Source organism: Ips typographus, linkage group LG5 (assembly GCF_016097725.1).
Source record: "Ips typographus isolate SLU linkage group LG5, UJ_Ityp_2.0, whole genome shotgun sequence".
Lineage (NCBI taxonomy): Eukaryota > Metazoa > Arthropoda > Insecta > Coleoptera > Curculionidae > Ips > Ips typographus.
The window spans coordinates 9,798,114-9,812,317 of NC_138426.1; the positions used below are offsets into that span (position 1 = coordinate 9,798,114).

Below are 14,204 nucleotides of genomic sequence, written 5' to 3' on the forward strand. Positions count from 1 at the left end.
ATATCCAAAACATGTTCAGTTGTTGCTGAAATGTCCATGGATAATATCCACTGGATAACTATAATTGTTGCGTCCATTGTACTGTTTTTCGTATTTTGTCCAATGGAGAACCATTTTCATTAATTTGGTCCAATCGATATATTTTATTTATGCCTCCATTGTACTCTACATTTTCAGCATCCAATGGATTCCCGATTTACATATGATTAAACATTTTGTCTGAAGTTTGAGTAATCCAATGGATGTTCAAAAGGTTAAGCTCCTCTCAGATATGTACATTGGATGGGCACATTGTCTGAATCAAAGGACATCCACTGGTTATAGCTGTGTTGTTTGATAATGATGAAAATGTTCATTTTAGTACCCAAGACCTCAGTAAGTGGTAACAACAGTAGCAGCCAACACCGGTTTTCTTGTCTTACTTAAAAAATTTAGATCTGCTATCAGTGTCACGATTATGACATTTTCTGCAGCATAATCTCAGTAATAAACTTGCTCAACTCGGAATTGTACGCATAAACACAGGACATTTCAGTCGACAGAAAAAATCTGAAGGGTTAAGGTCAGTTAATCTTGCTGGCTAAAGTGTGACTTTCTTTCGCTTCCATTTATGGTAATCAATCGAGCATTGATGAATTGTCTGAAATTTTTGTTGGTCGAGCACGTAAATTCTTCATTTGAACCATCCCACAGAATGGTTTTTTTACAACCCACGCATGCACCACCCATAAAAAAACATGCCATTTATATTTTCGGCAGCTACTCGGTTTGCTTACAAATGAACGTAAATTCACCAACAGCACTCTTCGGTAGCCAGAGTGCATAATTTGCTGTTTCAACGGAAGCTTATCGCGCTGATCAATGAGATTTCTCGACAAATGTACTATGAAAATTATGAATCATTATACGTTGCGAATGTAATTGAATTTCATACGTGCGCTGCTTGAATAATGGACCTTATTAACTAATTAGGATCGGGTTTGTAAACGATGCTGTTACGTCGGCGTGATTAATGTTTAGCCTACTATGCTTACATGAAATAGCCTCTTCCTGGAAGAAAAAAATTTCAAACCGTGTCATTTGGTTAATCCCAACACGTAATCGTAACCATTAGTACCCATTCCGTTAACGCGAAAAAGAGCGATTAGTAACGGCTTTTGCCCATCAACCTATCTAACCTTACAAATCGCCAGTCATCAATCATACATCTATAATAAGTATTATTGTTTAGCAATGCCAACACTTGCCGAAAATCGACCTTGCTAAAAAGAAAAAACTAATCATCGTCCAGGAATCTTAACCGTCTAGACACTCCAATTTTTCTATTGTGGGCAGAAACTCGTTTGAGAAAAAAATCCGATTGCATTATTTAATTATTTTGGCATAGAGTAGGAGTGAATTGATAAGTGTTATTGTAACAATGTACACACATTACTTTTAACACCTAGACAGGTTTTTTTGGTCGATAAACAAACGTTCGACTGGGTTTTGATGAAAAGACAAACAAACCAAATGGTTTGAGGACTCTTAAATATATGATAATTACTTGAAGATGACCGAAAGGTTAGTTTAGAGCAGAACTGATTTTTGTTGAAATTAGGAAATCTGAGAAATGAAGAAATAAGAGAAAGATGTGGCAAAATGGGCAAAAAACCGAAGAAGAACCACGTGGACAGAATGCCGGATCCAGCATCCCAACTGATCCTGGCTAACCATTGATGAAAACACAGGACTCAGTCCTAACATAAGAAGAAGAGGAGTGAAATCAATTTGAATCTGGATCATTACTGAAGATAGACTGGTCACTATCAGGAGATGCACTAAACTGAAGTACTTTTTGATGTCTAGTTTTTGTTAGATCTTGACAGATACTGGTATAAAGGATGGTATATAATGACAAAATACTTCCAAAAGTGTTATGGTTCCTAAAAACTAACTACAACTAGTCCTTATGCAATGGAGGGAGATTTGGAATTCAAACATTTGACTAATATGTTCTCTAATGGATATCCTTCCTTGCTTTAAGCTTCTAGGTTTTCTGCATTATTCCTGTCTAATCCTGGGTTGTTCTCCCCAGTGTTGAGTTTCCAGATTCATCCCAGAACTGAAAGAGATTTTTTTTCTTCATTGTCAACCTGTTTGTAGTAGGAGGATTAGCCTAATGGACCTTGGAAAGAGAAAATTGGCTTTTGGAGAAAACAGAACACAAATAATTTAGATGATCAATATATCAACATATGATTAATATAGGACTCTTCAAGTTGTGCTTACTTTGCATTGGCTAGTAAAATGCATGTTTTATAGTTTACTGCATTATTTCATGGAAGTTTTCCCATCAGTGTTAAATTTCCAGATTCTTTCCAGGACTAAATAAGATTTGTTTTTATTGCCATGCTGTTTGTAGGAGAAGGGTTAACTTCATCAATTGGTGGAGAATCTTGGAGATAAAAAATTGACTGGATATACTGATCTTCCCACCGATCCCAATCTATTTGTCAAACTCTTCATTTCATTTTGATCATTGTGCAATTTATTCACAATCGTGTGTTACACATTCAGGTAAAACTGGAAAAGTGAAATTTAGTGTGACAGGAAAATTTACCAATTTTACCAGAAAAATCCAATTTGATCAGTAAATGGGCCTAATTGAAAATCGCCTGTAAAACCCACTTGGACTAAGAAAATGACCGTTTTAAGCACATTTTTGGAATCCTCATTAAATTTCCTAACCAATAACCTGAAAAAAACGCTACAAAATTTGATAGTCAGTGAAAAAAGCGGTGTCAAATTTTAAATTGACAGAAACACAGTTTGAAAGGACACTCAGAGACAAAATCGCCTGTAAAAACCACTTGGAGTAAACAAATGACTGTTTTAAGCAAATTTTTGGAATCTCCATTAGGTTTGCTATCTAATAACCTGAAAAAACACTACAAAATTTGGTACAGTCAGGGAGAAAAGCACTGTCAAAGTTTGAATTGAGAAACACAGTTTGAAAGGACAGTCAGAGACAAGATCGACTGTAAAACCCACTTGGAGTAAAAAAATTACTGTTTTAAGCTAATTTTTAGAATCTCCATTAAATTTTCTATCCAATAACCTGAAAAAACACTACAAAATTGGTACAGTCAGGGAGAAATGCACTGTCAAAATTTGAATTAAGAAACACAGTTTGAAAGGACAGTCAGAGACAAAATCGCTTGTAAAAACCACTTGGAGTAAAAAAATGACTGTTTTAAGCACATTTTTGTAATCCTCATTAAATTTTTTTATAGAATAACCTGAAAAAACACTACAAAATTGGTACGTCAGGGAGAAATGCACTGTCAAAATTTGAATTGAGAAACACAGTTTGAAAGGACAGTCAGAGACAAAATCGCCTGTAAAACCCACTTGGACTAAGAAAATGACTGTTTTAAGCACATTTTTGGAATCCTCATTAAATTTCCTATCCAATAACCTGAAAAAAACACTACAAAATTGGTACAGTCAGGGAGAAAAGCATTGTCCAAGTTTGTACTGAGAAACACAGTTTGAAAAGACCGTCAGAGACAGAATCGCTTGTAAAAACCACTTGGAGTAAAAAAATGACTGTTTTACGCAAATTTTTGGAATCTCCATTAAATTTTCTATCCAATAATTTGAAAAAACACTACAAAATTTGGTAGTCAGTGAGAAAAGCGGTGTCAAATTTTAAATTGACAGAAACACAGTTTGAAAGGACAGTCAGACTCAAAACCGCCTGTAAAACCCACTTGGACTAAGAAAATTACTGTTTTAAGCACATTTTTGGAATCCTCATTAAATTTCCTATCCAATAACCTGAAAACAACACTACAAAATTGGTACAGTCAGCGAGAAAAGCGGTGTCAACATTTGAACTTCCAGAAACACAGTATTTGTAATTTACAAGTCTAATATTCCTGGTAAAGTAAAATACACCACTACCTAGAATATGTGGATTATGTCTATTACTTAACAAAATGGTTGTTGGAAAAATGGAACAAGCAGGAGTGTATTAAAATATATTTTTTCTACGAACCCTATAGAAAATAAAACTTTCCTCCCTCATTTGAGGGATGAAAATGTCACTTTTACTCCGTAGGACGTGAAAGTAATTTTTCTCCCTAGGGAGTAAAAGTGCCACCAGTAAAAATAAAATCAATGTCAACCTGACACTTTCTTGACAAATTGACTTTCTTTTTTACCGAGGTATCCAATGTTATTAACATAGTATTTAACTGCTCTTTTTTTCTAATAAAACCTAACATTGGACGTAGGAAGAATTAGATGCGCAACTGTGGAGTAAACTGCTTTTTTCACTCTCAAACCTTAAAACTCTCTGGGTCGGGACTCAAATTGTTTGCGGGGGCAAAAGTTACTTTTTCCTCCCTTGTTGTGTAATAATATGTTGACCTTTGTATCAAATTACACTCGTTAATTTAAAAATTAATGATTGTTGATACTTAAAACTAATAAATTGTCAAGTTTAACGACTGTAAATGGTAATCAATATTCGCGAACAAACTAAAATAATAAAATTTTACGGCCGGAAAGAGTGATGATCAAACAAGATTTTTACGGGTTTTTTCAAGTTGTCAAACTAGTGACAACTTTATTATCCACTGAATCAATTATCACTTTGAACGAGCAGGGACTGCAATACCAAAATATGCATTAAAAAAACACTCAGAGACCCAAAAAAAGGCCTAATAAAAAATTTTAGCACGCCAACAACGGCGAGAGAGTTGAACGATGGGTGAGGAAGCAAACCCAGAAAACTGCGACACTGTCTGTCTCGGATTACGTGTAATATGAGCTCTGTCGCCGGTAAACGGGGCTTAAATTTGTAATTTTATGGTCAAAACAGCAATATAAATTATGTCCGATAAATGCATTTCTAAAAATAAACTTTACCGCGATTCGTACCATCGACGTATTAACAAGCAAGAAAGTCGCTGGTGGGTTTTTCCCCCGATTTATAATATGATACAGTTGTGGGTGTGCCAGCTGATAGACACTTTCACATTCCTACATTCTGTGTGTTTCTTTGAAAGTCAGAATCATATTTCATTTATATATAATGGCCGAGATATGTGAACTTAACCAAAAAAAAAAAAAACCGTCTTAACGGGGCTTAGTACATCCGGATATTGTTGTTCAACGTCTAAACTGGTTTGAAACGGTTTTGTGTCTTGTTATTTAAAGGTATTGGGATATTAATACCTTCATGGTTGTTGAAAAGCTATTTTTAGTTTACGGACAGTTGGGCGAAAGCGCATTTAATAAATCAACCGAACCTAACGGAACCAGTCCAGTGGCAATGGGTATCTTCTGTAAATGGACACGGTGTCTTTTTGTAATGAATTTTAATGTGAGCTGAGAATGTGTTAAATACTGTTAGCGTCCGTCTCGTATTACTATATTTATCGCTTAATCAGCGTTCAATTCCCGTGAGATTAATATCATTCTCTTGATTACATTATTAATAATAATAAAGATACTTTGTTGCAAGCTTGATATTTTTTTATTTCCAGCTGGTACCTGCTGGTCGACCATGCTTAGGAAACACAACGGCATCTGCACGGAACTGTTGTACACGAAAATGTCCAGAGAGGATTGCTGTTCCAGAACGTCCATTTCCACTGCATGGTCTCCCGAGGACTTTGATCCAGCATCGTTGATATTCTGGAGATTGCTTCGAGGCGGAGCTAAATGCTTTCCATGCAAAGGTATTCAACGAATTTTTCTCAAATAGAAAAGGTATTAGATAATACCATCCAACTCCATAATCACACACTAAAATGTATAGATACATCATCAGGGATCATCATAAATGAAAAGGGGGAAAGCAAAAAAAAAACACTTAATTATCTATACTCACAACAGTGTCTTCAATGTTTAATGTCCGACTTACTTGCCCTGTCGGATATTAATAAACTTAATACGGTTTATGCCTTAATTGTGCTATTAAGTCTTGCATTTCAATATTGAATCGAAAGTGTTATAAAAGGCTTCAATAAAATGTTAAAATGAGCCTGGCACGGTCCCCCGTGACGTAATTAGAGACTTTTTAATTTCGTAACGTAGGTGGAAGACTAGAATCGGGAGGCAAATTATTCATTCTGTGTAACCAGTTCATTGTTGCCAAACATCAAAAAATTAATTTTTCTATCAATAACTTGAATCACCCATATACAGAGGTCTGGACACAAAACTCTAGTACAGAGGTAGATGGTACCAAAATGAGTTGATTTAGCAACATTTGCCTTTAGTCCATAAGTTGATATAGTCTGTTCAGTGACGTTTGACTGTTGCGTCACAATCACCAGCAAAAAACGTACGTCGGTGATTAAATGATATACTGGCAGAAGCTTTTGACAATTTAAAACCATTCTTGGATGGTTTAAGACTCTTTGGCACTCTTAGAAGGTTCTCAATAGTATTTAGATGTCTGTGGAACTTTCAAAGTGGTCCTAGAGGCCTCTGGCAATTTAAAACAAGTCTGGAAAGGTTTAAGACACTTTTATATTTATTGACACTTTTTAGAAGGTTCTCAATAGTATTTAGAGCTATAATGGTCCCAGAGGTCTCTGACAATTTAAAACAAATCTGGAAACGTTTAAGACACTTTTATAGTCTTTGGCACTTTTTAGAAGGTTCTCAATAGTATTTAGAGGTCTATGGAACTTTGAAAATGGTCCCAGAGGCTTCTGGCAATTTTAGAACAGTTCTGGGAAAGTTTAAGACAGTTGTAGAACGCTCTGGAATTTTTTAGAAAGTTCTCAAGAGCATTTAGAGGTCTTTGACACATTCACAACAGTCTAAAGTAAATGGCACTTTTTAGAAGGTTCTGAATAGTATTTAGAGGTCTATGGAACTTCCAAATGATCCTAAAGGCCTCTCTGACACCTTAAAACAATTCTGGGAAGGTTTAAGACACTTGTAAAGGTCTTTGGCACTTTTTAGAAGGTATTCAATAGTATTTAGAGGTCTATGGAACTTCCAAAAAGGTCCTAGAGAGGCTTCTCTGACAACTTAAAAGAAGTCTGAGAAGGTTTAAAACACTTGTAAAAGTCTTTGGCACATTTTAGGAGGTTTTCAATAGTATTTAGAGGTCTATAGAACTTCCAAAAAGGTCCTAGAGAGGCTTCTCTGACAACTTAAAAGAAGTCTGAGAAGGTTTAAAACACTTGTAAAGGTCTTTGGCACATTTTAGGAGGTTTTCAATAGTATTTGGAGGTCTATGGAACTTCCAAATGATCCTAGAGGCCTCTCTGACACCTTAAAACAATTCTGGGAAGGTTTAAGACACTTGTAAAGGTCTTTGGCACTTTTTAGAAGGTATTCAATAGTATTTAGAGGTCTATGGAACTTCCAAAAAGGTCCTAGAGAGGCTTCTCTGACAACTTAAAAGAAGTCTGAGAAGGTTTAAAACACTTGTAAAAGTCTTTGGCACATTTTAGGAGGTTTTCAATAGTATTTAGAGGTCTATAGAACTTCCAAAATGGTCCTAGAGGCCTCTCTGACAACTTAAAACAAGTCGGAGAAGGTTTAAGACACTTGTAAAGGTCTTTGCCACTTTTTAGAAGGTTTTCAATAGTATTTGGAGGCCTATGGAACTTCCAAATGGTCCTAGAGGCCTCTCTGACAACTTAAAACAAGTCTGGGAAGGTTTAAGAAACTTGTAAAGGTCTTTGCCACTTTTTAGAAGGTTTTCAATAGTATTTGGAGGTCTATGGAACTTCCAAATGGTCCTAGAGGCCTCTCTGACAACTTAAAACAAGTCTGGGAAGGTTTAAGAAACTTGTAAAGGTCTTTGCCACTTTTTAGAAGGTTTTCAATAGTATTTGGAGGTCTATGGAACTTCCAAATGGTCCTAGAGGCCTCTATGACAATTTAAAACAAGTCTGGGAAGGTTTAAGACACTTGTAAAGGTCTTTGGCACTTTTTAGAAGGTTTTCAATAGTATTTACAGGTTTATAGAACTTTTAAAATGGTCCTAGAGGCATCTGGCAATGTCAGAACAGTTCTGGGAAAGTTTAAGACAGTTGTAGAGGGCTCTGGAACTTTTCAGAAAGTTCTCAGTAACATTTAGAGGTCTTTGGCACATTCACAACAGTCCTAAAAGCAAATGGCACTTTTTAGAAGGTTCTCAATAGTATTTAGAGGTCTATGGAACTTTCAAAATGGTCCTAGAGGCCTTTGGCAATTTTAAAATAGTTTTGGAAAAGTTTAAGACAGTCCTCTAGGAATTTTTCAAAAAGTTTACAGTAACATTTAGAGGTATTTGGCACATTTATATAACAGTCCTAGAAAGGTTCTGGCACTTTTTAGAAGGTTGTCAATAGTATTTCGAAGTCTATGAAACCTTCAAATTGGTGCTAGAGGCCTCTGGCAATTTAACAGTTCTGAGAAAGTTTGTAGAGGGCTCTTGAATTTTTGAGAAATACTCAGTAGCATTTAGAGGTCTTTGGCACATTCAAAACAGTCCTAGAGGTTTCTGACAATTTAAAACAGGTCTGGGAAGGTTTATGACACTTGTAGGAGCTTCTGATACTTTTTAGAAGGTTGTCAGTGCGATTTAGCTCTGTCACTTTCAAAATGGCCCTAGAACGTCACGTAAGTTTGGATAGTCACGAAATTATGACACACTCTGTATAATTAAAATGTAGGTATCTAGAAATATAAATTGTCTTCTAAAACTAAAAATAAAGCTTGAAATGGGGTGGTCCAAATTCAATAAATAAACTCTTAATATACAAATCAAAATTTGAATGGTAAATATCTCGAAAACGACAAAATTTAGAGAGAAATATCTCAGAACAAAAATTGTCAAGATCAAGTAGCAGAACCAAAAAATCTTATCAGTTATTAAAGTTGTCGAATAGGAAACGATGGATAGTTTCTAGTCTCCAGTTTGTAGAAAGTAAGCATGTGTTACCCCGGTAAGCGTCCAATCAATTTGGACCATCCTGTATATAAATAAGTCATCAACTACAAGTTTTCCTTCATTTTTAATTTTTCAAGACTACAGGTGGAGTAAGTTTGAGAGAAATACATTTATCTTCGGACAATATAGTAATGTCACTTATTATAGTAGACAAATATGTCTGTAAAATGAAACAATTTTTTTGTGTAAAGTAAATATAATATTATTAACCAACAATTTTCTTGACAGAGTCTTGCGCAAAAGTAAAATGCGAGGCAGGACGAACCTGCGTCCTGCGTAAAGGTGTCCCAAAGTGCGTGTGCTCTTCCGTTTGCAAAGAAGGCAAAAAGAGACCGAAACAATCAGTTTGCGGCACCGACGGCCAAACCTACAAAAACTGGTGCAAGCTAAGGAAAAAAGCCTGCAATCAAAAACTGAAAAACCTTTCTGTTGCCTATTACGGCGCATGCCAAAGTAAGTGGATTTTTTTTAAATTTAGCTGGACTAGAATGAAATAAATTCCAGGCTCCTGTGATAAAGTAAAATGCCCGGAAGGTAAAACATGCCTTTTGGACCAAAACCTCACACCACATTGCATCAAGTGTTCAAAGAAACGATGTCCTCCGGTAGTTTCCAAGCATCGTCAAGTTTGCGGATCGGATGGGATTACTTATAAAAGCGCCTGCCATCTTAGAGACGTGGCCTGTTATGCAGGAAAAGCTATCCCGATTGCTTATAAAGGATCCTGCAAAGGTAGGTAAGCGAAGATTTGACGCTTCCCAAAACAAATTCAAATATTCTCATGTTGTATTCGCATCCACTAAACTAAAGTTTAATTAAAAAACCTTTTTGCATGTTAATATTTGAAATCCTCTTTTCAAAACGAGGCGCCGAGCTGAGAGCCCACTTCTAATCCTGTATAGTCTGATAGATGTGCATAAAATTAAACTCCACTATGTCTAGACTAGACAAGTTTCCATTTTGCGGGCAGGGGATATACATATTTTAAAGTCATATTTTCCATTACTTTGTTGATAGTATTAAAGGATTGCGAGCGCTAAAACTAATGGATTTTGTTCTGCTCCGGTGTAGTTCTACCCATTGTCTGAAAACTAATTGAAAAAAGTTTAAAGCGCTTTCTCTATGAAGAATTTTAATCCTTTTATATTCAAATATTGTTATCTGCCAAACTATTTGTCTAAATGCACAAATAGTTAATGCTCTTTGAACCTATTTTATAATTTTATAAAACATGTACCTAGAATATTTTGTCATTTACTGTAATTCAAATGAATGAGTAATAAATTGTACACTTCTTTCTTATTTCTTCAAGTTTAAACGCCAAAATAACGATAATGACGTCACGAGGCACGTTTCAGTTAAGTCACGTTTAGCGCTTGTAATGTCTGTTTTAGCGTGTCTACCTTTGCTTGTTTCTCAATTATTATTGAATAAGGGAAAATGGTGTGTTAATACTAAAATAGTGTCAGAGTGCACAAGTTCCACTAAGTCCACACCAGGAATCACTAATTAAAGTAACAGGACTCTTTGAAGAGGTCTCTGACAGTTTTTAAGAGGTTTTCAATAGTATTTAGAGGCTTCTGACCATTTTAAACAATTTTTGTTTCAAAAAGGTACAAAACTTTTAAATACAGAAATCTTTGTCTAGTTTTGAATTGATAAAGACAGTTAAGTGGGTTTATATGTGTATAGTACGCCTGTAGCAGGCTCCGTTTATACACCAGAAACGTCATTATAATTTGCAATTTAGGCCTACTAGACACCATTACATATAAGGAGTATTCAGGAAAAATTAGGTTAATGAACAGTTTGTGCAGTTTGTCACTTTGACAGCTCGTAACTCTGTTGTTTTTAAGTAACAAAAACTTTACAAAAGCACTTAAAATTCTCTTTAAATAACCTAATCAAACTTTTTGCTGTAACTGTCACTGGAAAGAAGTTACGAGCGTTTGAACTTACTTTAAGAAAAGTAGAAGCCCATTAACATTAGTCATTTGAAGTTACTTTAGTGCAATGCAGTGTGTTACTTTGACAGCTTGTAACTCTGCATTAAAAAACCATTTGAAAGCCCTTAAATTGCTCTTTAAATAACCTCACCAAATTTTTCGCTGTAACTGTTACTGGAGCAGTGTTACAAGCGTTGAGATTTCTGGACTTGAAGTGGTTTCAGTGGAATATCAAAATAGATAGTGAATTAATATCACTATCAATCCTTTGATAATAAGTAGGGGGCGATGGAACGTGCCTCGTGACGTAAGAGTCTTTCTAGCGTGACGTCATTTTTACATTTCTCCTCACTACTAAACAACTTTAAACCTGTAAATATTGATTGTCTTAACATATTTTAATGATTATTCTATGATCTAGCTAATGCTACTTGTCACGACATTCACTGCCAAAATCGCCAACAGTGCCTAGTGGATCTGGAGGCAGGTGGAAGACCGCGATGTGTTACTTGTTCGGCAGGATGCAACAGCAAATACGCATATGGCCCTGTTTGTGGCACCAACAACAGTACTTACCAAACGTGGTGCCACATGATGCAGGACGCCTGCGCCAAAGGTTATGTCATTGATACTCAACATTCAGGCAAATGTTTGGTAAGTGCTTTGCACTTATTCTTAAAAACCAATAAAAACATTACTTTCTATAGGTTAATAGAAAAGAATCTTGGCAATGAGCAGCGGCCCATGTACTTAAAAGAATTCTAGGCAACATATCAATACCAAAGAAAGTCACACTAGTGGACGCGACGCATAGACTAACTAGCAATAATTCCATGTTAAATAACCCTTAGGCAATTTTTACTTAATAATTAAATGTATTGTTGTATACTTAATTTATGTGTAACTTATATTAATTTATATATCGTACCAAGAACAGGTATTCTGAAACAGTTATCGACGTATTTGATGTAATATGTATCGACGAAAAAATGTAGCCGAAACGCATTTTTGTGTAAGTTTCTTCATGTCATCATTAACTAATTACTAGACAAATGCATAGGAAAAATAAAATCCATTTGTAATGATTAGACTATGTTTTTTATTAATTTAGTATCATTTTCTGTCTACTTAGTTATTAGTAAAAGTATCAGGATGATTTATTTTATTTTAAACTGAGTGTTTGGTTGGTTACTAGGGCTGTAATGGACTGAACGGTGAGTTGATGGTGTCTGTTAATGACAAATCCAGTTAGCTGCCCCACCAATATTTGAAAAACTGAATTGAAATCCGTTAAAAATCAAAGAATTATAAATTTTGTAATTTTACTTTTGACGCCCTCTAGCGGCCAAACGCTACCACTAACCAACCGACTTTTATACGTCAATAGAAAGCTCATTTCATTGGCTGTCCATTGGCATATAAAAGTTTATACAAAGTGTAGAAAATAAGCTCGTTATTGACGATTGAACAATAAAATGCACCAAAAGTCATAAAAAATTAGTCAAATTTTAAGCCATCTAGCGGCCAAAGGGTACCACTAACCAATCGACTTTTATACGTCAATAGAAAGCTCATTTCATTGGCTGTCCATCAACATATAAAAGTATATACAAAGTGTTACAAATACGCGTCTTAATTACGGTTTAGTGACAGGGTGCACCAGAAACACTTTTTGACTGGTTAAGGGCTAACTTTTTCTTGAAAAACTGTTTTTGCAAAGTTAAATTTGCTTGAAACACCGCCACTATCCTAAAAGTAGGTTAACTTCTCTGAATTTCACTAGTAATTTGAGAAGCTGCTTTTTAAGAGCTGAAAAACTCAAAAATAAATATAAAAACAGACAATTTAATGATGTGACATAAAAATCAACAATTCTCAGGGGTCAAAGTATTGCAAGACTAGAGAATAGTAAAAAACACATTTTCTATTTAATATTTTTATACAATTTAGCACAGGTCAAATAATCTAACATAAAAATAAAATTTGAATAATCTAATAACTTACCTACCACAAAGCAACAATTAGTCTTCAGTTTTAGGCTGATTTTCCATGAAAGAAATTATAAAGTTTTCTATTACAGTCTGTGCTAAAAGCCACATTGAAACAGTCAAATCATTAAACAACATCAAAAAGCTAACACACACCTGATGTACTGTTATTCTCTGTTGCTATACTTAAGGCTGTATCATCATCCAGATTAACCAAACCAAAATTAGCTCCATGTAACAACAGTTCTTGACAAGTATGAGGATGGTTTTCTTTAGCTGCATACATTAAAGATGTGTTGCACAACTAAAATACATTATTAGTGAATTAATATCAGATTTTAAGGGGCACATACATGGTCCACATGATCAACCAAAGCACCATGAGTTAACAGTAATTTCACAACTTCATGGTGACCACCACTAGCAGCCAATATCAATGGACTTTCCTCATCAGGACCTAGTTTATTCACATCAGCATTGTTGTTTAATAGGAGCTCAACAGTGTTGTACTGGCCATAGTAAGAACTCCAATGTAAAGCAGTTAGACCATGGGAATCCACCACATCCACATGAGACTCTTTTGATATATCCTGCTGGCTTAGTTCACCTTGGCTGGCTTTCATGTGGTACGTCAGCTCTATAAACTGGTTTTTGTCTAAATTATAACCAAAAGACTTAATGTACTCACCAGTAGTTCGTGGTATCAAAGTTTCTGCCTGAGTGTTGCCTCTTTGTAAGTTGGTTAGTACAGTTGAGGATTGGCTACAAAGCTTGTAAGGTTGGAAAGCACTTTTTCTGTTTTTATCGTGCAGAGATTGCGGAGACCATTTGGTGGATGTTACATTATTTGTAGAGGACCAAGAGTCTTGGGAATTGCTAGGGAACTCTAGGTTAGCTTTATCTTCGTCTACAGATTCCGGCGAGCTTTCCATGATTTAACAACTATGAACCAAATGTAGTGAATGTCATTACGATAGTTAAGAGTTACCGGCAATGTTTTATGAAAAAAAGTTAAGTAAACTGTTTACATTTAGATAGAAATATTTGTGAGGTTACGATTCTAATAAATGAGGTTAGGTCCTGCCTGACGTACTGTCAAACCGTTTAGTGGTGCCCCCTGTATTTCCTGTCAAAACCGACTAATCCAGTATCACGATTCGGGACTTTCTGTTTCTCTCTTGCTTAAAGTCATAGGTGCATTAAAAAGAAATGGAAGATGTTGGATAATGATTTGAAAATGACAGTGAAATCAGTTAATTGGCAGAGCTTGTTGTCGTTTGTCATTTTTAAATACAGCCAATCGTAAGCGTCATGGTT

The 14,204-nt window shown here is 35.4% G+C and overlaps 2 protein-coding genes across 5 annotated transcripts in view; one reads left to right on the top strand and one right to left on the bottom strand.

Moving 5' to 3' along the window:
• Positions 1 to 11,987, top strand: part of Fs (Follistatin) — a 66,384-nt gene extending 54,397 nt beyond the window's left edge. For all 3 annotated transcript variants that reach the window (XM_081979519.1, XM_081979520.1, XM_081979521.1), the window contains exons 3-7: positions 5,538 to 5,732; positions 9,182 to 9,406; positions 9,458 to 9,685; positions 11,321 to 11,553; positions 11,607 to 11,987. In XM_081979519.1, the coding sequence (XP_081835645.1) occupies positions 5,538 to 5,732; positions 9,182 to 9,406; positions 9,458 to 9,685; positions 11,321 to 11,553; positions 11,607 to 11,633 (908 nt within the window). In that variant the 3' untranslated portion in view covers positions 11,634 to 11,987. The remainder of the gene's footprint in view (positions 1 to 5,537; positions 5,733 to 9,181; positions 9,407 to 9,457; positions 9,686 to 11,320; positions 11,554 to 11,606) is intronic.
• An 817-nt stretch (positions 11,988 to 12,804) lies between these two features.
• LOC145728947 (uncharacterized) lies at positions 12,805 to 13,957 on the bottom strand. Of its 2 annotated transcripts, none has more exons than XM_081979523.1 (4): positions 13,576 to 13,957; positions 13,241 to 13,524; positions 13,044 to 13,191; positions 12,805 to 12,980 (listed from the first exon to the last, which is right to left on the bottom strand). In XM_081979523.1, the coding sequence occupies exons 1-4, from the start codon at positions 13,817 to 13,819 to the stop codon at positions 12,934 to 12,936; spliced, it is 723 nt and encodes a 240-aa protein (XP_081835649.1). In that variant the 5' UTR covers positions 13,820 to 13,957; the 3' UTR covers positions 12,805 to 12,933. The 2 variants fall into 2 exon arrangements, with proteins under 2 accessions (XP_081835649.1, XP_081835648.1); XM_081979522.1 differs by having other exon boundaries at positions 12,805 to 12,985; positions 13,576 to 13,956.
• Between the last annotated feature and the right edge of the window lie 247 nt (positions 13,958 to 14,204).

Coding starts and splice junctions, on each gene's coding strand:
- LOC145728947 (XM_081979522.1), bottom strand. CDS start 13,819: ATGGAAAGCTCGCCGGAATCTGTAGACGAAGATAAAGCTAACCTAGAG. Junction 13,525..13,575: donor TTTGATACCACGAACTACTG/GTGAGTACATTA, acceptor ACCAGTTTATAG/AGCTGACGTACCACATGAAA. Junction 13,192..13,240: donor TGGTTGATCATGTGGACCAT/GTATGTGCCCCT, acceptor AATGTATTTTAG/TTGTGCAACACATCTTTAAT.